This window comes from Ursus arctos, unplaced genomic scaffold, assembly GCF_023065955.2.
Source record: "Ursus arctos isolate Adak ecotype North America unplaced genomic scaffold, UrsArc2.0 scaffold_34, whole genome shotgun sequence".
Taxonomy (NCBI): domain Eukaryota; kingdom Metazoa; phylum Chordata; class Mammalia; order Carnivora; family Ursidae; genus Ursus; species Ursus arctos.
The window spans coordinates 3,382,470-3,406,941 of record NW_026623030.1 but is presented as its reverse complement, the minus strand read 5'-3'; the positions used below and the strand labels follow the sequence as shown (position 1 = coordinate 3,406,941).

Here is a 24,472-nt window from a genome sequence, read left to right as displayed (position 1 = left end):
CTCCTTTATGCCTTTCCTCATGGCTTTCCCTACATGACCTCCCCGGGCTCCAGTTCTTTCCTTCCTCTGCCCTCCCCTGACATATACTCCCGCCATCGCTGAGGGGTCTTCTAGTCTCACTTTCTCTTTGTTTTTGGCTCCTTCCGTCACTCAGACAGTCTAAAGCGTGAGTCCGACGTGTCCCAGACTCTGGGCCAGGAGCTCTCCTTGCTTGATCTCAGCTAGTCCCTATCACTGCCTCGTGAGTGTATTATCCTGTTTCTATGACAAGGACATGGGCTCAGAGCAAATCTGGCCACCTGTAACCATTAGCATTCATTAACACCTGCTTCCTCCTGGGGCTCTAATGTTGTATTGCTCATCCCACCAAGTCAGTCCCGTGAAGGTGGGTGCTTTATCCTCTCCCTTCAGATGAAGAAACCCAACCTCCAAGCAGGTGAAAGACTTTTCCCTGGACCCCGAGACAAGGAGGGGTCTCTGTGGCTCTAAGGCTCCTGCTCTCACACTCACCCCCACCCTTACTATTTTTGTGCACATTAGCTAGATAACCCTCCGGGACAAGACCATGCCTCACCCTCAGGGCTGGGTACCTGTGGGTGTTCATCAGGACTTTCAAACCATTTCTTAAGAAATTGCTGTGTTACCCATTTATCATTTTGCAACCTAAATATTTTTCCTTTTGTTTAAACGTGTTCATTTCATCCTTTCTGTTCTTACTGTTGTTTCTGAAATGTTTGGTCAAATCATTTTAGAGGGGTTGTTTTATAAGCTAAAAATGATCAGCATATTATTTTGGTTTTGAATTACGGACAAGGGGATGGAAAGTGATCGGTTTAACCAGATACAAATGGAATTTTTACATTTAGTTGCTGGCAATGATATAAAAATCAGTGTAACCAATGAGCATTCTGAGTCAACCCTGAATGTCATGTCGGGAAAGAAGACCCAACCCTCCATGTATGAGCAGCTCCGGGACATTGCCATTGACAACATCTGCAGGTGGGAGACCGGCCAGAGGGATGGGTGACCTGGGGAGGGAGGAAACAGGTTTCAGATAAAATTACTAAAAAATGAGAAATGTTCATAATTTTTTAAAGCTTGTTTTGGATTATTGTAAACCTACACCTGATTTTAAAAGAGGGATTATTACTTTTTTTTAATGATTTTTTAAAAGATTTATCCATTTATTTGAGAGAGAGCGAGAGCACACATGCATGCATGCGCAGGAGGGAGGGTCAGAGGAAGGGGAGAGAGTCTCAAGCAGACTCCGCACTCAGTGCAGAGCCTGATGTGGGCCTCGATGTGGGGCTTGATCTCATAACCCTGAGATCACGACCCAATCCGAAATCAAGAGTCAGATGCTTAACCAACCGTGCCACTCAGGCACCCCACTTTTTTTTTTTTATAAGATTTTATTTATTTATGTTGAGAGAGAGCACCAGCTGGGGGAGTATGTGGGAAGAAGGGGGAGAGGGAGAGGGAGAAGCATCCTCCCTGTCGAGCAGGGAGCCTGATGTGGGGCTCGATCCCAGGACCCCTGGGATCATGACCTGAGCCAAAGGCAGACGCTTAACCTACTGAGCCACCCAGGTGCTCCTATTTTTTTAAAATAAAGCTTATTTTTCTTTTCCTGATCATAAATGTAATTTAAAAATGGGAGAGAAAATTTATGGAATGTAGAAAAAAGTAGAAAGAAAAGAGTTAATCCATTACCCTACTATCCAGAGTAACAACACATTGTCATGTTTTCTGGGTTTTTTCCTTGTAATTTTTAGTATAAGAGACAGGTTTTATATGATTGAGTGTCCTTGCTTCCCAGGCTCCTGCTATGTGAACTCTTGCTCTCCAAGCTCAGAAACCACGTACATTCTGATTTATATGAAAATGTATCTCTCCCTCTGAATTCTGGCTCCTTACTCTCAGAAGCCCCATTAAGAGAATATGATAGCCCCTCTCTGTCAGACACATGCTCTTCTGTGACTTTGGTCTGGGAGCCAAACAGATGCAGAGAGCGAGAGATGCCTGAAAAGATCTTGTGTCCTTGCTGGCTTTTACAATTACCCCTTTTCTTTAGAAAATAAGTTTTTCTCCATACTATTAAAACCTTGGTATATCATTTAATATTCCCTCAGCTGTCTTGGGACCATTTGTCACGAATCAGTTACTATGACATTTGTTAAGGAACAGTTCTGGAAATTTTAAATTGGAATTAGGGTGAGTGTAACATTCTGAAGGAGACTGTTCTGGTCAGATAATGAAGTTATTGTTTCTGACTGAGATATTTATCAAGTGGGCAAATCTGCAGCAGTTCTTTGAATTCACTCTGTGTAATGATTTTCATTCAGATTTCTGGGAAAAAAATGCTCAGAGCAGTTCTTTAAATTCTGTAGACCTGATAAAGAGACAAAAAGCAAACACAAAACACTCATCTCTTGTTCTGATGCCCAATGCCATGTTGGTTTCCTCGTGGTCCAGGTGCCTGAAAGCTGGCTTGACGGTGGACACGGTGATCGTGGAGGCCTTCCTGGCCAGCCTCTCCAACCGGCTCTACATCTCCCAGGAGAGTGACAAGTATGTCCCATCCCCGAGGGGCAGCCAGTTGTTCTCCGCAGGCCTGTGGGGGAGCTGGCTGGTATTTCGTATGTCTGTGCTTCTTTCTTGCACAGCGTAGAGTCGTGCATATCAGGTCTGTCCCACGATTTAAGGTGAAACCCACCTTAGAATGTTGATCCTGGACCACTGTTTGGGAGCAGAGAAAGATCTGTGTCTTACTGCCTAGAGCCAGGGACTTTGTGTTTCTTCTGGTAATTAAGGATTCCAGGCTGCCACTGTCAGAACTGCTTCATCTGAAAGACTGTGGTAACCTTGAGGTCCAGGCTGTAGCTTCTGGGTTTCATTTCAGAGAGGACTGTTCCCAGGATGCTTCTGTTCCTCCCTCCCACAGGGACGCTCACTTGATTCCTGACCACACCATCCGTGCCTTGGGACACATTGCGGTGGCTCTGAGGGACACCCCAAAGGTCATGGAGCCAATTCTGCAGATCCTGCAACAGAAATTCTGCCAGCCCCCCTCCCCCCTTGACGTGCTCATCATCGACCAGCTGGGCTGCCTGGTTATCACCGGAAACGTAAGGCAGGACCTGCCGGGAAACCCACTACCCTCTGCAAGCTTTGTTACTTTGACTATCAGGAGTGCAAAAATAGGTTAAATTGACCCTGCAGATGAGTTAAATGCTCACAACCGTCTTGACATTGAACAGGGAGATTTTTTTTTTCCAAGTAAAAGAGAATAGTGTGATGGCTCTGTAAGTACTGGGAAAAGGAGGTTTAAACTCATTTCTTGCCGATGTTAGTAACATGTAGTAGGATTTAAGTTGAAACCATTTCCTTTTTAGCCTTTGAGGTTTGCTGAAAGCTTTACGAATTGTTGCCCTTCATTGTCTTTCAGGCCCTAATGGTCCATACGTTCCAGAAGCTTTTGCTCTGAATGATGGTAGAGGGGCCTTTTCCGTGTTCTAAGGAGGGGCTTTCATGGAGAAGTCGTGCCATGGTAACCGTGTCCCTCACTCTCTTTCAGCAATACATTTATCAGGAAGTCTGGAATCTCTTCCAACAGATCAGCGTGAAGGCCAGCTCTGTCGTGTACTCAGCCACTAAAGATTACAAGGATCATGGCTACAGGTAATTCTCTAGACCTCGTTGTCACTCTAGGTCATGACAGTTTTCAGCTCCCTTAAAAGTGTGAGGTTTGGGGATTTATCTTTTGAATAAACTTTTTTCCTACAAAAGAATTATGTGCTACAAATCAGCACATGCACAGGCGGGAGACGAAGACCCCCCATGTGACTGCCACTGGGAGCTGAGCATCTCAGTGTCATTACCTCAGACCCTCCCTGACTCTAGACAGGCTCAAAGTGTCCTCCCAGCTGACGGACTTTTTTGTATAACAGTGCGTCACACATGCCATTAACCTTCTTCCATGTGCCACCTTTAATGGCTGCAGAGTGTCCCATCATAGAGCAGCACCAAGATCTAACCAGTCCCTAGTTTGGAGGTTAAGTAGATTACCAGTTTCCCTGCTGGTAAGTGCTACATCGAACAATCTAATAGCTGTGTATCTGTGAGTGTCTGTGATGCTTTTCTCAGGACAGATTCAGAGAGGTGGGATTTGGAGGGTCAAAGGGAATGGGCATTTTACATCTACAAATGTTTGATATTTGTGTAAAGTCTGGCCAGTTTTCCTGGCAGACTAAGATATGCTTCCTTGCCTGTTCCTTGCCCTTACTGTGAATGCGTTGAGGGCAGGGGCATGTTTTTCCACATATGGAGGATCTTACAAGAGTTTGACAGATCAAGGGAAAAGAGGGACAGAGGAGTGGGGCAGGGAGGAAGAGATGTGCCCCATTTGTTGGCATTTCTTTTCTTTCCTTCCGACCTTTATGTGCAGGGCTCATTCTGAGATTCTTTCCAACTCACTTTAGTGGGTAGGAGTGTGCTTGTGTCACCTTTGAAAAAGCTCACTGTCTCTGTGCCTTCGTTTCTTCATCCGTCATCCTTCAAATGAACACCCCTCTCCAGTTGTGTGGGTAATTGAGATCATATACAGGAAAGCTCTTGATAAATGTAAGCTCTTGGTGTTGTCATTTCTTTGCCTTCTTACTGCCTCCACTGTGAGCCCAGGCTACTAGAACAGCCTGAGGACTGGTTTAGGGAGGCAGTAAGCTCCTTTCCTCTTCGTCCATCCATCCATCCATCCTGGTCTCTGTGAAGAAACTGACACACGGACCAGAACTCCTCTTTCCCTCATTGCTTCCTTGTCCTGAAGTGACTTGTGCACCTCCTTGGCCCTCACACCTTCCCTTTCTTGTCTTTGCTCCTGCTGTCTTCCTTCTGACCCTTGCCTCTGTCTTGCTGCTTATGCAGTCGTTGGCCTTCTCCACGCCTACCAGTTCTTCAACTTCCGACTCCACTTCACTCTTCCATAAAGCCTTTTGTCTGCTTCCAGAAGTGGTTTGTCCTCTTCCTCACCAGGGGAAGCTTTTACTGCCGTTCATTTGCTCTTACCTCCCAGGATTTCACGTGTCTTGTGAAGGACGTGCTTTTTGCTGGGAGATTTCTAGGGGCCAAATGATGTGCTCAGTGCTTCACATGGAGTGTTTCATTTGTCCTACACCCTGTGAGGAGGGAATTATATTATTCTTGTTTTATTCAGGAGGAAACAGGCTCCAAGATGAGCCGCTCTCCTGAGGTTATGCAGCATAGAAGTGGCAAGCTCTGGCTGCCCCCAGCACCCGCAGAAGCCTGACCAGCCTTGCTGGTTTGCTGTGTCTGTCTGGGGGGGCATTGTCCACTTTGTATCCAGGGTTTACCCGGGGCCAGCACTGTCCTGATTCAGGTTGTCCCAGGGCCACTGAGTGCTTCCTGAGTGTCTGATGTGAGTTAATACTAACATCAGCCTCGTGGTGGAGGCAGTATGGGGAAGAAGCTGATCATCAGAGGAAAGTTTTATGGGCAGAAATAGTGAATTAAAGCTATCTATAATTTGAGAGGAAAACAGGGTCCAGCCAGGAATTTGGCTACGTAGTAGGCTTTCAACACTCAAAGAGAAGTGTCCTAAGATCTTCCCAAGTTCCGTAAGTGTAATGATTCCTGGAACCTAAACAGTTCCCTGAGGTCCTTAATGCATGTCAGGAGAGTTTAAAGCCATTTCTATAGCAGCTAACTGTCCTTTAGCGGCTGGTGTTCACAGAGATGTTCATCCCCTCTGGAGGGCTCCTTCGTTCACAGGCACTGAGGGGTATGGTGAGGCAGGAGTCAATCAGCTTCACCCTTGCAATCCGGGCCCCAGGTTGTGGCAGCTGTCATTTCTCTCCCCACCAGGCACTGCTCCCTGGCGGTGATCAATGCCCTGGCCAACATCGCAGCAAACATCCAGGATGAGCACCTCGTGGACGAGCTGCTCATGAACCTGCTGGAGCTGTTTGTGCAGCTGGGGCTGGAGGGAAAGCGGGCCAGCGAGCGGGCCAGCGAGAAGGGACCCGCCCTGAAGGTAGGGAGGGAAGGAGGGCGGTCACCCTGGGGCATCTGGTAAACAGCAAGAACAAAGGTTCTTTCTCAGGGGTGCTGGCAGGGGTTCGGAGAGGGTGGCTTTCTTGTAGGCTTTCTTATAGGACCATGTCTGGCTTGTGGTAGCTACCTCCCCTGACCCAGGGTGGTAAGTGACAGCAGCCTAGTGTGGATTCCCCCAGACCCCTCCCTTCCTTCTCTCTGCCATCATGAAGCTAGGGGGCGGAGGCTTTCATCAGTGACTTCATGAGAAGGGCCAGATCTGACCTAATCTGGGCCATCCAGGGAGATAGGTCCATGGGGACAGACAAAATGACAGGTCTCGAGCTCCCAAAGAGACAGACTGGGGAGGCTGAGGCAGGTTAAGCCCCCTACGCCATCATTTCCCCTTTGACATGTCATGTTGGTGCCAGTCTCTCTACCAGAGTCTCCAGCTTCATCTTCCTTTGTCTTTTCCTCCCACCTCCCCTCCCCAGACAGTTACTGTTTACCTACTATGTGCCTAGTCAGGGGTCAGCCCACCTTCTGTGTAAAGGGCCAGATTATACTTGTTTTAGGCTCTGTGGGCCACAGAGTCTCTGTTGCAACTACTCAGCTCTGTCCTGGTAGCACAAAGGCAGTTAAAGAATGGGTGGGTGTGCCCCCATAAAACTTTCCAAGAGCAGGTGGTGGGGCAGATTTGGCCACAGCCACAGTTTCTTGGCCCTTGTTCTTGGTGCTGGGGTTACGGAAGTGAACATGCAGACAAGGGGCCTGCTCCTCCACATAGCAAAACCGTAACAGGGCAGTGTGGAGAGGAGCGGTTTAGATCAGACTGTGTGAAGACCTGAGGAGGTGACAGCTAAGTTGAGAACTGAGTGAAAAGGAGTCCTCTGTGTGAAAATCTGGGCTAAGGGGGAGTAGCTGGTGTGAAAAGGGGTTCTAAGAGCCTTCGCTCTAATTCAGCCTTGCTCTGCTCGACCTGTCGACAGTGATATGGGTGATTTCTGAAGTCTCCTGGGATGGTGCACAGCTAGGCCATCCTGATACACAAGAGACAGAGTCATCTCTTGGGTCCTGTGGGGCCCTGGGCGTCAGGAAGAGAGGGCTGCTCAGAGATGCAGGGAGGCACTCGGCAGCTGAGAAAGCAGAGGCTGTGAGGTGTCTGAGGGGTGTTTCAGGAGTCGTTCTCCTGGCCTCCCCAGGAAATTGTATCTCAGGGCTCAGAAGGACGCCCCCGGGCCCAAGGGCTGCTCCCCTCTGTGTGCTTTCGCTACAAGTTTACATTCCCAAGACTCAGGGTATAATGCTTCATTCACGGGCTGGGGGTGTGGATTGTGGCCCGACAGTGCAGGGATCCCTTTTTTATCTTCCAGGTGCAGAGCTGTGAATCCTGTTCTTTGCAGAATAGTTCCTTATTTGGGATCATGCAGGGGACTAGCCCAGTGTTTACTCTGTGCTTTCCCCATAAGATGGGGCCTTAGGGAATAAGGGGGGCTTGCAGGATCGGTGAGAGGGGGTTGGCCAACATGTGCCCCGTTGAAGACAAAGAGCTATGATTATAGATTAACTGACAATTCTTGGGACACCTGGGTGGCTCAGTCAGTTAAGCATCTGCCTTCAGCTCGGGTCATGATCCCAGGGTCCTGGGATCGAGTCCCCCATCGGGCTCCTTGCTCAGTGGGGAGCCTGCTTCTCCCTCTGCCTGTCGCTCCTCCTGCTTGTGAGCCTACTCTCTCTCAAATAAATAAATAAAATCTTAAAAAAGAGAGAAAGAAAGGACAATTCTTCCCAGTCATCGCATATCTTGGAGGCCCTTAGTTTCCAGAGAGGAGGAGGCAGGGCTTGAGATTCTGCCCTCACTGCTGAGAGCAGCCTTGGGCTTTGCAAGCTACTCAAACCCTGTTTTCTCCCCCAAAGATTTAGTTATTGCACATGAAACGCTTGGAACTGCCTGGCACACAGTGGGTGCTCAATGTGCTTAGCTGCTACTGTTAATATAAAAATAAATTGAATGTGCTTAGGTGAGTGCTTCCAGAACTTAGGCTCATCAGTGTGTACTGTAGTTAATAGCCTTATTTGTGTGTCCAACCAGGGAACCTACCTTTTAATAGTTATTTTTTATGTAACCCCCCCAATTTTCCATAACTTGAAAAGAATATATGTTTATCGTAGAAGAGATGCAGAAGCCAATAATAAAGTATAAAAAGCACCATAATCCCTCTACTCAGATATACTCATCATTGACATTTTTAAAAAAGATTTTATTTATTTATTTGAGAGAGAGAGCACGATTTGGGGAGGGTTGGGGAGAGGGGGAGGGAGGAGCAAGCTTCCCGCTGAGCAGGGAGCCCAATGCGGGGCTCGATCCCAGGACTCTGGGATCATGACCTGAGCCAAAGGCAAGTGCTCATCATCATTGACATTTTGATAGACTTCCTCCTAGATTTTTTTATGGAAATATATTTATTTTACATAATTGGAATAATATCATCACATACTCTGAAATCCTGATTTTTTTTTCAGTTTAAAATTTGCTGTGGGCACTTTCCAAAGTGACTAAGTATTTTTCAGAAAATTGTCTTTTTAACACCTGTGTGGTATTTAATTTTACAGAGGTACCATGATTTATGTAATCATTCTGTTTGACGTGTTTTCATTTTTTTGCTATTAAAATGATGTTGGAGGGGCACCTGGGTGCCTTAGTCATTTAGGCATCTGACTCTTAATCTCAGCTCAGGTCTTGATCTCAGGGTCATGAGTTCAAGCCTCGAGTTGGGCTTCACACTGGGTGTGAAGGCTACTTTAAAAAAAAATGATGTTGGATGAGCCTGTTTATATATCACTGTCTATGTATCTCATTATTTCTCTGAAATTAACACTATGTCTTTTTTTAATGAAAGAAACACATGCTTTCATTGACTCAATTCTTTTATTTTCTAGGCGTCTAGCAGCGCAGGGAACTTGGGTGTACTCATTCCTGTAATTGCTGTGGTGAGTATTCATTAACTGAGTGCTTTCAGACTTCAGATACTGTGCTCATATTTTCAGTGTTGGCTAGTGGTGCACAGCAAATTCTTTAGCAAAATACTGTTTGGAGGCCCAGTGATTCTGTATGTGTGGCTGTGTTTCTGCCACCACCAGCTGTTTTGTGACTGTCCCACTGGTACGTGCCTGCTGTGGCCACACCCCTCACTCCCTTTCTACGTGCTCTGCCTGAACCTCCTCGCTAACTGACCAGGAAACCCACTTTGGTTCTCTCTTGTGTGGCTCCCAGATCTGAGGTGTGGCTCCAGGTTCATCCTGTGTCTGATGCCCTGCTCTGGTGCCTCTGACTAATGGTGGGCAGGCTCTGCTTCCATCCTCTTCCTGGTCCCTTCCTGGGAGATGAGGCCTGGGGCCTCTGCATGGCGCTTGGTACTTGGAGCTGCAGCCCTCAGTGCCCTCTGGAGGGCGTTGTTGGCACAGGGGGCTGGTTATGCTTTGGAACACAGCCCCGCCCACCATCACGGTGGCAGCTCACGGGCTAGGCCCCATCCCCTGTCGTAGCACTCTTCTTCTTGTCCGGTCTCAGCCTGCAGCCTTTTCTTCCCAAATGACCTTTGTAGAAATTGTTTTCCCCTTTCTCAGTTGTTCCCAGCTGCCACTCCTAAGCCACGGCCCCAGGTTCTAATATTTGTTTTCATCCGTGATTCTCTAACTTCCACTAAACCTACCTTCTGGTTAAGCCCTCCTTCTGCCTTCCAGTCCTTCCCACTTTTCCCCACCCCCAATAGTTGAGTCTTTTTTTTTTTTTTTAAGATTTTATTTATTTATTTGACAGAGAGAGACAGCCAATGAGAGAGGGAACACAAGCAGGGAGAGTGGGAGAGGAAGAAGCAGGCTCCCAGCGGAGGAGCCTGATGTGGGGCTCGATCCCAGAACGCTGGGATCCCAGACGCTTAACGACTGCACCACCCAGGCGCCCCAATAGTTCGAGTCTTAAGCACTCACACGCGTGTCCCTTCACATGGAACACCAGAGGGGTTGGCTTCTGAACTGCCAGGGTGACCCAGGGTTGTAGAGGTCAGGCAGGTGGATGGAGAGGTACCTCTCCTGATCTCAGTTTCTGTTCTTACTGCAGTCTGAATGTTCATCATTCAGAATCTGGGGACTTCAGGGGTCTGATTTTAGCTGGCCAAGGTGGGTGAAAAGTGGGAACTGACTGGTTTATTATCATTTGCCTTTAAGATGTCACAGCTTGCACTTCGTGGAGCATTCTGCTTCCATTCACCTTCCTTCGGCTTGTCCTTTTCTTTCCTGCCTCCCTCGCCCTGTAAGTGGCTGATTCTGGAGCAGGAGCCGAGATGCTTGTTCCCCGTTGCATCTGTGTCGGGACAGTCTCCTTTGCCTAAGTGTGCTTGAGGGGTTGGGGGGGTGGGCAGGCTGCAAGTTTGCCTGCACCTGTAGCTGCCTCCCTGTACTCATGGCTTTTCCCTCTCCCCTGGGGACCTTACTACCTGCGCACCTGCGATCAGGTGCCTCCCGCAGGCTCTGAGGATTTGAGAATGGCCAGGACTCTCTGCTGCAGTATTTTTCATCACCGCCTCCATTGGTTTTTAAAAACATAAACTTTTTCACTGTATACTTAGTATTGATTAGTGTACAATTGTGTTTTAGAAGTACTATTGTACAGAGATCCTTTGTTTGGCCTGGAGGGAAAGGTGAGGGTCATAAAGTTCATAGCACTCTCTCAGCCTGTTGGAGGGGAGAAGGGCAGGTAGCAGGCTCCGTGAGAGAGCAGGTTTTGGCAGCCAGGGAGGATGTTTGGGGTGACACTTGAATCCGTGATTTCTAGTGAGTTTGAACACCAGAATTCTCTGACCCATGTGCATGTGAGCTTTCAAGCATGTATAGCTGTTGTTATTTAGAGTTTAGTAACTGCATAGAAGAAATTCTAGGGGGCGCTTTGCACTTTCCAGGAGTAGTAACCAATGAGGTTGGTTGGGAACACATAGGTGTTCAGGTCACAAGGGCCAGGGTTGGACCTGTGCGTGGGATCCTGCGTGAGTGTCACAGCCTCTCTATGCCTGCTCTGCCCACAGAGCTTCTCGAAAAGATGAAGATGACCCTCTGAAGTGCCCAGCTGGGTCATTGCAGGCGTGACTGTTAGCAATGATAGGCAAGCACACACTCACTTAAAATACTTTGTTTACGCCGCTGCAGTGACCTTTTACATGAATAGAATAAGTATTGTAGTCTTAACAAAAGTTAATGGTTATATTATGGGGGAGGAAACAAATATTTGATTCTGTTGCTCAACAAAGCACAAAGATCATGGGATCTTACATTTGCTTTCTGGTTTGCCCCTTGGACCCTCTAGGAGAAACTAGTTTCCAAAGCTTTTTTTTTTTTTTTTTTTAATGTTTTATCTTTATTTTCTTTCTTTCCTTTCTTTTGAAAGAAAATACTCTGTTTTGGATCTTTTGATGACAGAGTGTCTCCAGGTACTTTGTTCAGTGGAAGTGCCTGTGGGTTTGGGGCAGGAAGCCTGGGTGTCCATCCAAATACAGCTTATCAGTGATTTATCGGTGACCTTAGGAGCCTGAAGGGAGTCACTGGAGACTGGGTCATATGATCTCTGAGACTCCTTCAGAGCTTAGGTTTGGTGATCTTTGACCTGCAACTTTGTAGAATAGTATTTCTTTAGAAATATCACTGATTAAATTGCTTCTCTTAGTGTCTAGCCCATTAGTTAATCAAGCACCTTGAAAGGTATCTAATGCTTAGAGTCCTGTGTGTTCCACTGTTGTAAAGTAATGATTTGATAAGCTGTGCCTCCTGCTCAGAAAACAATTGTGCATTTCACTTAGATCTAATTTACCTGTACCACCAGTAATTTTTGTGGCCTTGGACAGGTTACTTATTCTCTCAGTGCCTATAAAGTTAGGTTTGTGGACTAACAGGTTTTAGGTCATAGACTCCTTTAAAAGCCTTGCCCTCTCCTTCCATAGAAATGCATCTCTTCACAAGGTTTTCCATTTATTCTCAGGAAGTTGAGTGGGAGAAACCCACCCAGGGCTCCCCATTTAGGAACCCCTGGGCTGGATACTCTCTCAAAGATAGTAACAGGAAGCCCTTACCTAGTTTTTCCTAAGCACTGAGCACTGATATAAACCCCTTCCAGTCATTAACTCACTTAATCCTTACAACAACCCTGCAAGGTAGGCGCTGTTATTATCCCTATTTTATAGGTGGAGAAACTGAGGCACAGAACTTGCCTCAGAGTCCCACAGCTACTAAATGTCAGAGCCAGGGTTGGGACCCAGCAGCCTGGCTCAGGGTCTGTGCTCTGAAACGTGATCAGCTAGTTCCTGAAAGACGGGATCTGAGTGCATTCTGAGTGGATGTAGTTGAACAAAAAGCATGGAGGCTGGAGGGCCTTGGCCTGGGTCACAGAGGAGCCTGGGCTGGCTCCAGCACAGGTGCGGCGGGCCATATTGGAAGGGAGATGGTCACCATTTGGGTAGGGAACAGACGTGGCAAAGGGCTCCAGGCGGAGTTTTTGAGAGAGCCACATTTAGGAATGGGAGGAACACGAGGAACCAGCAGCAGGACAACAAAAGCAGGACAAGGACCAGGAAAGGACAGTGTGGAAATACGTTGGAGAAGGAGTTCAAGGAGTGGGGTGTCAGCCAGCTCAGGGCTCCCCGAGAGGTCAGGAGGCATGATAGGCAAAGACATAGCCTCTACCCTGCACTGCCAGTAGATACAGGAGGTGGAGGCCCTGGCGCAGGAGGTTGGGAAGGAAGCAGGCGGAGAGGTGTGTTAGCAACTAACAGCAGGGCCTGGGGCAGGTCATGTCTCCTCTAAGATGTCAACTGTTTCTTCAGCTGCCAAAAGGAGGTGATAACTGTGAGAACCTCCTAGCGGTGGTGTGAGGACTCAGTGATAACCCGCGGGCAACGCTATCACAGCGCCCCCTACAGTGGGGAGCATGAGGTACTCCCCTTTTGCTGCCACCATGACTAGTATTGGTCTCACTGAGTCTGAAGCCCTCTGTGACAAGACTCTGTGGGTGACTCTGGAGTCAAGCCAGCCTGTGCTCAAACGCTGCTCTTCCCCCTCTGCAGAGAAGAGAAGAGAAAGCCTCTCTTGCAGGGCTCTGGGGCTCATAGTTAGACAGCTGCACACAACAGCATTTGTGATGCTCTCCCCATCACTGCCCAGAGTCCCCAGCACTGCAGAGGCACCAGCACCCTTCAATTCTGAGCAGCCCTTTTGGATTCCACTCGTCTTACCCAAGTAGTGAAACATTCAGACATCTGAATGTCACCTGCTTTCTCAAACCAGACCCACTATGAAAGCTTGTCTGAGGGTCTCCCTGTGTCCAGGGATGAAAGCCAAAGCATGTGCCCCACATAAAGACTGGCATTTCAGGAATTTCCACGAAGCCCCATCCAAAGCATCTTTGCCGCCAGGATTTAGCAACACTCACCACGTCCTGATCCCGAGGAATATGCCTGCTGTGTAGCACATGGGTCACCATGAAGAACTCAAGTTGCTTTTTGTCAACCTCTGTCATTCCTGGGGATGTCAGCTATTTTGAATTTGGCTTTTCTTAGTTACTTGAGCCTCAAAAAATAGAGAATTATAACAGACACACAGTAAAAGTGGTGATATTTATTTATCTCTAAGGTGGAAGGCATGGCCATGTGTACACACTGTCCTCTGAGCCGCAGTGAGGTGACAGCAGAAGTATAGATGACAATTAGCATCAATTCAGAAGGCTAGGCCTTGAGAGAATTAAGCCCTAACATCCAGGGCACCCCTTCAACGTCATGAGATTGCTTCTGTCCTGGGCACCATCCTTGGGAGAGGTGAGAAATTAGTCTCGCAGCTCATTTCTGTGTTCTGTGTTCAGATGACGAGCGCTGGTAATTTGAGTTAATAGAGCCAAAAGTTCAAGGACAGGAACTGCAGGGAAGGAGGTGCACAGGTAAGCCCTCTATAGGTTTGCACGGAGGAGGCGGGAGTAAGCCAGTCCCGTATGTTGCTGACACCCTCTAGGTAAGAGCTGACATATGACAGGTACATTAACTTCTATGAACTGCTGGCATTGTTCACTGTGCTGAACGGATTCCAGTGAGCTTCTCAGTCATTTGTACATGTCTTCTATCCTGTGGGCCTTGATTTCAGAATGGTAGCATAAACCAAGAAAGCCATGATGCCAAAACATCTCCATTCTCATTGTTAGAATGGAACCAGAATTACAGAATGCCCCCAAAACACTTGAAATGCCCAGACCTCCACCTTTAAGACTTGGTGGGGTTGGCAACTCTCCCCATGAAGAGCAGGCAGCTGGTGCGGTGCTCATAGATGAGGAAGAGGAAGGGGCGGTCGACAGTGAAACGGACTTGGGTGGTCAGCGGCATGAACCCCACTGTGGTCACGGCGGCAGCCTGGGTGCCCTCCTCGTTCACCGTGATGGTTCCTTGGTGCTTGAACTATTTCGAAATGGAAAGGAAAGGTGTCAGATCCTGTCAGTGGACACACAGAGTGATAGACGATATAGTGGAGTCTCCTCTCATTCAGGGTGGAAACACCACATATGAGGCACAAACCACCAGTGGCCAGAATGACCCTTGAAAGTCTCTCTCACCTCCCGCCAGGTGCAGTAATTGTGCTCAGAGGCTATGTCATATAAACAATACGTATCTCTAAACACCAACATCACAGTCACTTATGATGGTGGTCATAGTATGAGTGGTCTGCCAGTAGGATGGCAGCTGCAGGCCCCATCTCCTTTGCATACTGTAGGTGCACTGCCAGAAGCGGGGGGGCCTGGATCTGCGTGGTTTCTTTGGACTGATATTCTCTCTTTTTTTGTGGAGTGTCTATTGTGTCAAGTTCAGCATGCAGGTCATGCACTTTCTTTGCATGTATTTAACAGCTGGGTGTAGCTGTTTCACGGATTGGGGCACGCACCTCCTCTCTTTCTGCAGTCAGCAAGAATGAGGCTCACTCCCACGCTGCTTCCTAAAACAGATTACCCTGCCCACTCAGTGTCTGGCAGACCCAGCACTGTTGACCTATGAGGTCAGGCCAGGCAGGAGGGAGGCTTTGCTGGGGGAAGATCCTAGGGACAGGTGTGGAGGGTGGACGAGGGGAGAGCTTACCAGGTCGATGGTGATCCTGTGGTCTGAGATTCCTGTCATATTGCTGTCTTTGTCAAACAGTGCTGTGACCCCCATTGACTTCAGGGCCTCCACCAGGTTATAGTTTTTCTCTAGCTTGAATTTTGGCAGAAGCACTTCTCGAGTTCTGGGCAGAGAGGAAAAGGGGGCCCAGTTTTATTGAACCAGGAGTTCCAAAAGAGTCCTGTTTTTCCCTCAAATGTCCACAACCTCCTTTCCCCCACCAGGTTGCTTTTACCACAGACTGGATGCAGCACTTCTTGAAACTCATATCCCAGTACTGTCAGTTGAGTTTCTGGGAAAGACCATCCATTATGGTTCCAGTTCCTTAAAATGGAGGCATGGTTAGCGCTATGCAGTCATTTCCTCCATACTGTGGGGCTCACGTCCCGCCTTCCAGGTCAGAACTATTACTGGTTTATGGTTTGAGAGTATCTAAAATAATGCTCTTGTTTGGGTCCTTGATTTCAGGCATTTCTTATTTTGTTAAATAAGCAGTTGAATATCTGATCAGTGTACAGAAAAAAGAACCCTTCACGTGCCAGAAAGTTCTCTGTCCTTGTCTCAACACATTCAGTCCTTATGGATAAACAACAACTACAGTGCCCATGGGGCCAAGTCCAGCACACAAAGGGGATAAAGAGACATCAGACGCAGTCCCCCTTCTCAAGAGTTTGCTTTCCTTTGGCAAGCCAGAACTCACGTGTGTGAAGCAGCAAAATGGTAAAGGTGGTATGGTAATGTCCGAACAGCCAGGACAGATCTAACCACTGGAGCCATCCAGCAGGGGTGAGGAGGAGGGGTATTCCTGTGGCCTACAAGGCTGCCCACAGCTTGAGAGATGGCATGAGCAAAGCCTGGAGGGAGCCTGAGCTGTGGTCTGGCTGGCATGCAAAGGGGCATCGGGCCGGAGGGGAGGAAAGAGGAGGAGGGGGCGGAACAGGTCAGACCAGGGACTGTGTCTGTGGGCCTGACCAAGAAGCTGGGCTGCATCCCATGGGCAGGTGGCCCATAGAGAGCTTCTAAGAAGAGGAGCCAGAGCCAGAGGGTATCTTGGGAATGCTATTTGGAGGCCAGTGCCACGTGGCTTGAGGAATGGAGGGACAGGCTGGTTAGGCCTTCCTGGCTCAGGGTGGAAGGTCATGGGCAGTGAGGTTAGGAAGGAGGTGGGTACGGAGGGGACGTTTCTAAGGAAAAATTCACAGGGCCTGATGACTCATTGGCTCCCCAGGCGAATACCTTCCTCTATGAGCCCTCTTCTGGGTTTGTTGCATTTCTTTGCATTCTTGTCCCAAAAGGAGACCTGAACCAGATTCACATCTTAATATGGGCCTAGGCAGTATTCAGTGAAACAGAAATGTGACTTCTCTATTCTTTCTGTCATGTTCTGCTAATAATCATAACTACTTAAAACCTGTAGTTTTGACTCTGGAGTAATAAATAATGAGAGAGGAAAATCATGAACAGCATGTCCTTAATAGGTTATGAGGATTAGATCATTTCCTGCACAGGGAAGGGAGAGCTTATCACAGGCACCAGGCACTGTGATGGGTGCTCAGTATCACTTTTCTAGGTATTTCTCTCTGTGACCCTGGGAAGTCATAGAGTCATGCTGCTTTTACGGATGACAAAGCCAGGGCTCAAAGCCACAGAGCAAGTAGGTGGCAGGGCTGGTTTGTTTCCGAGCTGGCTCTAAGTCACCTGCCCCTCATGTCTGAAACTGTTCATATGGCGGGGTGGCGGGGGCAGATGTGTTTCTCACAGATGCTGTCTGATTGCTTCTTACTGAGCAGGAAATTTGGGCTAAATTAACAAGAGTGGCCCAGGATGGCAATTCTTGGATTTTTATGCACACGTCTCCCTTCTTCTTAAAATGACCAAAATTCCCAGTATTTCTGGTCTCTTCCAGCTTCCCAGAGATCAAAAGAGCAAACATTCAATCTAAAGTACCTGTTTGTCATGCTTTTCTGCCATCTCTCCACCACCTGGGGCGTCAGCTGTGTCTCGAGGGTCTTCATCCCTGACAGCTTGTGCGGGACCACAATTAGCATGCTGATGCCCCCCACATACTCCAGCCGCAGGACATCGCAGTCCAGCTCCTGGTCATTTGCTGCCAGAAAGTTCCCCTTGGTCTGCATCATGGAAACTTTGACCACCTCTCGCTCATTCAGCCGGAAGTTGTGGTTGTGTGTCATTTCTACTGGGAATTTATTTACCCAGGATCCTGTAAAGTCAACAAGAACAGGGCTTTTATTAAAATATTATTTTAAAGCTGTGGTCCACACATGTGAATGTGCATCAGAAACACCTGGAGGGCTTGTTCTGACTGCAGGGCCCACTCCCAGAGTCTCTGGTTCTGTAGGTTTAATTTGAACCAAGAACTTGCATTTCTAACAAGTTCCCAGGTGGTACTAATGCTCCTGGTCCGGAGACTACACTTTGAGGACCGCTGTTCTAAATGATCCCAAGGTCAGAATGCTGACATACTGGTAGGAAGTGTGATAGTGGTAGAGAAGTTGGAAAGACTGGAATGAATTCTGGTTGTTTTTTTTTTTTTTAAAGATTTTATTTATTTATGTGACAGAGAGACAGCCAGCAAGAGAGGGAACACAGCAGGGGGAGTGGGAAAGGAAGAAGCAGGCTCATAGCGGAGGAGCCCGATGTGGGACTCGATCCCGGCACGCCGGGATCACGCCCTGAGCCGAAGGCAGACGCTTTAACGACTGCGCTACCCAGGCGCCCCTGAATTCTGGTTTAGATGTGGGCACTAACTAGTTGTTTGACTCTAGCAAGATGCCCGACGTGCCTGGACCTCTACCTGTTGACCTGTAAATGAGTAGCTTTTTGCTCGTGGCAGCTCTGTTTCGATGGCTTTCATCCCTTCCACTCTGCGATTCTATAGGGACTAGCAGGATTCACTGGTGATGCCATCAGATATCCATGTCAGGTTTGGCTGTGATGTTTTGTGTCCAGGAGTAAGTACATGTCTGTTTTAGCTCAAAGATGCTAGTAACTATAATGATGGCCACTGGCTGACAACTGAGAACTGGCAGTGTGCCAGGCATTCCTCCAAGCATCTTTCCTGTATCCTTCATTTCCTCCTCCTAGCAACCATATGAGATGCGTGCTTTGTATTATAAGACTTGTTTTATAGATGAGGAAACAGAGGCACAAAGAAGCAAAGTAACTTGGTCAGGGTGTCCAGCTGGTAGGCAGAGCCACTGGGCTGAGATCGGCCTCTGCCCCGGGCTTCTCAGCCTCAGCACGGTTGACATCTGGGTAGTTCTCTGTTGTGGGGGCTGTCCTGTGCATTGTAAGGTGTTTAGCAGCATCCCTGGCCTTTACCCCCGAGATGCTGGGGTGCTTCCCCCTCCCCCCAGGTTGTACGAGCACAGATGTACACCGCTTCTGCTGCGGCTGTCACGTGTCACCTGGGTTTCTTTCTTTCTGACTTCCTCCTGAGACCCAACCTCTGTTTTTATTGCACTTTACAAGGCGGTTATAATATTTGTAATTAAAAATCACATTAGTGGGGCGCCTGGGTGGCTCAGTTGGTTAAGTGCCTGCCTTCGGCTCAGGTCATGATCCCAGGGTCCTGGGATCAAGTCCTGTGTTGTCGGCTCCCTGCTCAGTGGGGAGCCTTCCTCTCCCTCTCCCTCTCCTTGCTGCTCCCCCTGCTTGTGCTTGCTTGCTCAATCTCTCTGTCAAATAAATAAATAAAATCTTTTTTAAAAAATCAAATTAGTAACAGATTTAGGAGCTAGTGATTAAAATTATACTTCTAGACCTTCCTCTCTTTTGATTAGCATCCATGATTAAAAAAAAAAAGCATCCATGAAAGATTGGGTGGTACTGGCATTTCATCCCTCTGATTCCAATGTTAAATTAAGTGACCATCCAACACGAGGGGAAAGGGACACATTTTAACCCCTTGGCGTGACCCTGGCTACTATGTGCTGGAGGTTATAAACCGACTGTCCTAGTCATTCTGCAGTCCTTGCCGGCGGGAGTGGCCTGCTGCTGTGTCTCTCTGCCTGCTCCTGATCACTCGGCCAGCCTCATGCAGAGGCGCTGGTGTCGGGGCGCCCCGCAGACCGGCAGAACTGAGGGCTTTGGTGCTGCCCGGGTAACTTACACTGGCTGTTCTAAAGCTGTTCCTAAACATGGGTTAGTTGCTTATAGAAGCAGAATAAACGTCACTAGCAATATCATACCTACTTCACATATTATATGACACTGGCATCTGCCGTTTTACTCCTCAAGTTCGTTGAGCTCTTATCACATGCCACATACCAGGCTAGCACTGCATCTCTGTCTCTGTAGTGCTGCACACAGCCCTGTCAGAGTGGGTGTTACCAGCATCTCTGTGATAAAGGTGAGGAAACTGAGTCACAGAGACATTGAATGACCTGCCTGAGGCCACATGAATAAGAAGTGGGGAGGCCAGGACTTAAACTCCAGTTTGCTCACTTCCACGTACTTATAACCAGTAATACAGAGTATATGTGTGTGAGGTGCCTGGGTGGCTCAGTCGGTTGAGTGCCCAACTCTTGATTTCAGCTTAGGTCATGATCTCAGGGTGGTGAGATCGAGCCCCGCTTCAGGCTCCATGCTGGGTGCAGAGCCTGCTTGTGATTCTTTCTCTCCCTCCCCCTTTCCCCCCCTGCTTACATTCACACACTCTGTCTCTTAAAAAAATATATATCTGTGTGTGTGTGTGTGTGTGTGTGTGTGTGTATAGTGTGTGTGTGTCTGTCACAAGCCTGTTAGCGCCTCAGCCTTTGATCACTCACTACAAGGACAGCAGTGTGCCTAGAATTTGAGAGGGAAACCCAGGGGTCTGGCTCAGCCTCCATGCCCCTCCTGCAGTCTTGGCTCCTTCATCCCTACTTTGCCCGTCTAGCAGAATGCCTGCCTGGCACAGCTACTGGTAGGCCTCGGCCCTCCCTCGGCAGCCCTGCCACCCCAGAGCGGCAGCCAAGAGAGGGCCCCTGTCCTTCACCTCTCTGGGCTGCTGTAACCAGTGCTAGAGCTCACTAGCGAGGAAGCATAGCCTCCCAGGCCTTGGAGACTGACTCTAGCTGGTGCCTTCCAGGTTTTGGTGGCAGAAGAGAGTGGTTGTGTGTCACCATGAGTCACTGAGATGTGAACCCATTCCTAGTGTCTGCCCTTTGGCTCTCTAGGCTTGTAGAATGAGGTAGAGGTTTCTTCCAGTTCAAGTTCCAGTGAGGGCGCTGTGAACGAGGTCTGGATTTTACAAGTCAATTGCCCGTTTACTTCCAGGATCCCAGGGGTCCTATGTGTATATAGTGGTGTGGGGGTGGGGAATGTCCTCCTTTCTTGTCTGGCCCAGAATAGTTGGTCTGGAAATAATAGTTTATTTCCCAACCCCCACCTGCCCATTAGTGCACAAGTGTCCCAAGAAGGAGTTGCAGGTATTAATGTAAGTCAAGCTGAACAGTTTTCAGACACCTGTCTTCAGCCTCTTGTCCATATTCCTGCTTACTGATAATTGGGAAAGGAGATGAAAAAAACTCAAATCCAACATGGCCAAATACTAAAAAGGTTTTTCATTTTTTCTTCCAATTTAACAAAGCACTAGAGATGGCCTGCCTGGTGCAACCTTGGCTCTGCGCCTTACTGGCTGTGTGCCCTGGGAGTATCACTTTACTTCTCTGTGCCTTGGTGGCTCTGTCTGTAAAATGGGATGCTAATAACAAGGTTGTGATGAAGTTTCAGTGAGCATAAACTAGAGTCAGTGCTCAGTGTCAGCTGCTACCATCTCCTCATCCTGATCTTCCCTGTGAGTTGACCTTGTGTGTTGGTTTCCTGGATAAATTGAGCTAGAGGATACAGTTCTTAACGTTCAGCCCATCTGCACACTAAAAGAGTATGTCACGAGTTTGTTTTGAGAAACTTAAAGCTATTTCTTACCTTTAAAGTAGATGCAGTTTAGAATCATCATCTGAGTAGCTGGGTCTATATTCTCCAGAGCATCTTTTATGAGACCCTTGGTGATCTTCAGAATGTAGTTATTGGTTTTCGCTATGAAGGCAGGGTCTGAGAAGTCAGCCGCCTGGGCCTCTGCAAAGTAGTACTCTCTTACTTTTCTTTTGAAGTCATCCAGGATCGGGAATTGCTTCTGGACGTAAAGATCATTGACTGACCGCAGTGTGTACCCAAAATTCCTCCGGAAGAGGCGATGAGTCAGCTTACGGAAGAGATTGTGAATGGTCATGATCTCATACTTGCTGCTGGCGTTGACAAAGTCTTTGAAATGCAAAATCGAGTGCACTTGTTCATAGGTCTCCCCCTGCAGGCCGAAGGAAATCATACCCATGGCCGTGGAAATGCCCACTGGGGCTATGAAGATGTTGTCTGAAGAGCGGGCCTGCTCCTTCAGCACTCGGTAAAGGTTGAAAGCGAACTTGGCATTGAGGATGTTGAGACGCTGGATCCGGCTCTTGCCTTGGAAGAGCTGGAGGATGTTCCCAGCACCGGACTCTGAATCGGTTGGCGAAACCGCATCGATAATGTCAATATAGTCATCATCGTCGCTGAATATCTTCTCGAGGTCCAGATAGTCCTCATCCTCCTCCCCCTCTGTGATCCAGTCGTTGGTGACTGTGTTTTCCTTGTGGAAGTCGGCAGGGAGAAGGGGCATGGTCAGGTTTTTGCTACTTAACTGCCCCCATTGGGGGTCTGCAGATGGAGAATCTTCCCCTCCTTTCTCAAGCTGACTGGCCAGGCTGTTGCTCCCACACATGGACATTAGGATGAGAGAAATGATGAGGGGCTGGAACAGGCGTTTCATTTTGGCGGAGCTAAAGCTGGGAGAGAAAACCAGCGACAGGGTGAATGGTGGCCTAGCAGACTGGCCACCGCAGTGCTCAGAGGGAAAGCCCATGGCTTTGACCCCGGAAGATGCCCTGCGAGTGTCAGTCCTTAACCATTTTAATATCGTACACCTTAAGAGAAGCTGGTGAAGATAAACAGATACCTAACATTTTGTGTGGCTTCAAAAACCTACCTGAAGGATCTGTGGGCCCCAACTTGAGAATCCCTTCTATAAAGTTTTACAAAACTGTGACCATGTAGATTCCTGTGGACTCAACGTTCCCAGGGAGTTTCTTTTTCATTCACTCACCAAACTTTGTCTTCTGTTTCCCAAACAACATATTAAGCACTGGAAACACAAAGGTGTCCCCCTCCAAGGGGCTCTGCCAGCCAGCCAGGGAACAGACGTGCAATAAAGCAGGGGCACTTTCATAAGGACACTACCAAACAGGGGTGCAGAGCTGGGGTGTGGCCCTGCCTCCTGTGGTAGGAGTGGGCTGCCAGGAGAGCTTCACCAAGCTTCACCAGGAGGTGGGGCCTGAGTGGAGATGTTGAAAAAGGCGTACGGGCCAGGCTTTCTGAAAACAAATATCCTAAAGATATGTGAAATTTGTGTCATTATTTGGGGTTGTGCTATTTGCATAACATTTGGAATTTGTCGTAATGCAGAGATCCTCTGGGTGCCCAGTGAAAGGTGGCTGACAGCCTGTCTTTCTCCTGGAGCCCTGAGGCTGTGAGGCTATATGGCTTACCACAGACGTCCTATCTTCTCGGCCTCTATTACTTGGCTCCCGCTGCTGTCAGGAGGACCTACTAAATCTTTTTTACTTGACCACTTCTAGCATGGGGTTAGGAGTAATCTTACCAGGTGCATTAGGTCTGTGTGAGAATGATGTTGGAAAGCTCTCACTAGAAGGCCTGAGGGGCAGTCCGTTTATTTAAATAAGATAAGTTTGGGGGTACCTGGGTGGCCCAGTAGGTTAAGCGTCTGCCTTAGGTTTAGGTCATAATCCCAGGGTCCTAAGATCAAGCCCTACATCAGGTTTCCTGCTCAGCAGGGAGTCTGCTTCTCCTTCTCCCTCTGCCTCTCCCCCCAGCTTGTGCTCGCTCGCTCTCTCGCGCGCTCTCTCTCTCTCTCACATAAAATCTTTAAAAAACTAAAAATAAAAAAATAAAAGTCCGGGGGGCCTGGGTGGCTCAGACGGTTAAGAGTCTGCCTTTGGCTCAGGTCATGATCAGGGGGTCCTGGGATTGAGCCCCGCATTGGGCTCTCTGCTCGGTGGGGAGCCTGCTTCTCCCTCTCCCTCTACTGTTCCCCCTGCTTTTGCTCTCTAGCTCTGTCAAATAAGTAAAATCTTAATAAAAGGCCAATCCTTCTATCATTTTGTCATTTAGTATAACAAAAATTATATAAGACACTTTAAAACTACCACCAGGTTATGTTTAAATCCAGATGACTATCTTTGAAGAGAAGCAATATTTTTTAAAGGTAAATCATTGAAAAGTTTGCTTTTCTGGAAACTTTATATGGCACTTTCTCATGCCAATTGTATGGAGCAAAGTTGGCCTTTTTGGTCACACATCGGAGCATAGCACCTGGACACCCTCGTCCCTCCTGGCTATGTCTTCAGGCCCAAAGAGGGCAGATGTGAAGGAAGAGAAGTAACTGCTTGAAGTTTTAAAATTCTTTCATTTTGAAATAACTTCAAACATTAGAAAAGTTGAAAGACTGGCATAGAGAACAGCCCTTGTACACCCTTTTCCCAGATTCAGTAGCTTTTGTATTTTGGAACAGTTGCTTTATGGCTTTCTCTCCATATATACACATCTGTGCATATGGGTGTGTACACAGGCAGGCACACACATATACTCTTTTTCTGAAACCTTTGAGAGTAAGTCACTTACAGTGTGTCCCTCTAACTTTTAATTCTCATATTTGGGGGGAAAATGGCTAAGGACAAGGCTATTTCATGCACCATCATAGTACTGTTACACACTTAAGATAATTTAACATAGGCACAATACTTTCCTATTCCAGTTCCTGTTCCAGTTTTGTCAGTTGTCTCAGTAACGTAACTGACAGAATGTTATATTAGGCAGACTAAAAAACAAAACCGTTTTTCCATTTTTAAGACAGTGTAGAAAGCTTTTGAATTTGTAGTTTGATAGAGATGCACCAGTTACCCATCTCTAACCACTGCAAAGAAGAATTTATAATCGGCAGAAATGTAAGAAACCAAACTCACCTCTGTGCTTCTGAGAAGTGGTGTTGCAGAGATGAAATGCGCCAAGGTCACCAGTGGGGTTTCAATGTGAACTTTGGTGCTGGGCCGGTGTTGGGTATTTTCCAAAGTAAATATGTCCCAAATCAAACACTGTTCAACTCGCTTCGTCAGCACAAACCCCCTCGGCTG

General features: G+C 47.9%; 2 protein-coding genes across 2 annotated transcripts in view; one reads left to right on the top strand and one right to left on the bottom strand.

Moving 5' to 3' along the window:
• The window catches only part of PI4KA (phosphatidylinositol 4-kinase alpha), a 119,817-nt gene that overhangs the window by 41,406 nt on the left and 53,939 nt on the right, over positions 1 to 24,472 (top strand). The window contains exons 14-19 of the mRNA XM_026487827.4: positions 867 to 999; positions 2,476 to 2,571; positions 2,945 to 3,128; positions 3,578 to 3,681; positions 5,881 to 6,049; positions 8,989 to 9,039. Of these exons, the coding sequence (XP_026343612.1) occupies positions 867 to 999; positions 2,476 to 2,571; positions 2,945 to 3,128; positions 3,578 to 3,681; positions 5,881 to 6,049; positions 8,989 to 9,039 (737 nt within the window). The remainder of the gene's footprint in view (positions 1 to 866; positions 1,000 to 2,475; positions 2,572 to 2,944; positions 3,129 to 3,577; positions 3,682 to 5,880; positions 6,050 to 8,988; positions 9,040 to 24,472) is intronic.
• Positions 13,688 to 24,409, bottom strand: SERPIND1 (serpin family D member 1). Its single transcript, XM_026487829.2, has 5 exons — positions 24,305 to 24,409; positions 21,156 to 22,051; positions 17,172 to 17,445; positions 15,204 to 15,348; positions 13,688 to 14,531 (listed from the first exon to the last, which is right to left on the bottom strand). The coding sequence occupies exons 2-5, from the start codon at positions 22,033 to 22,035 to the stop codon at positions 14,340 to 14,342; spliced, it is 1,491 nt and encodes a 496-aa protein (XP_026343614.1). The 5' UTR covers positions 22,036 to 22,051; positions 24,305 to 24,409; the 3' UTR covers positions 13,688 to 14,339.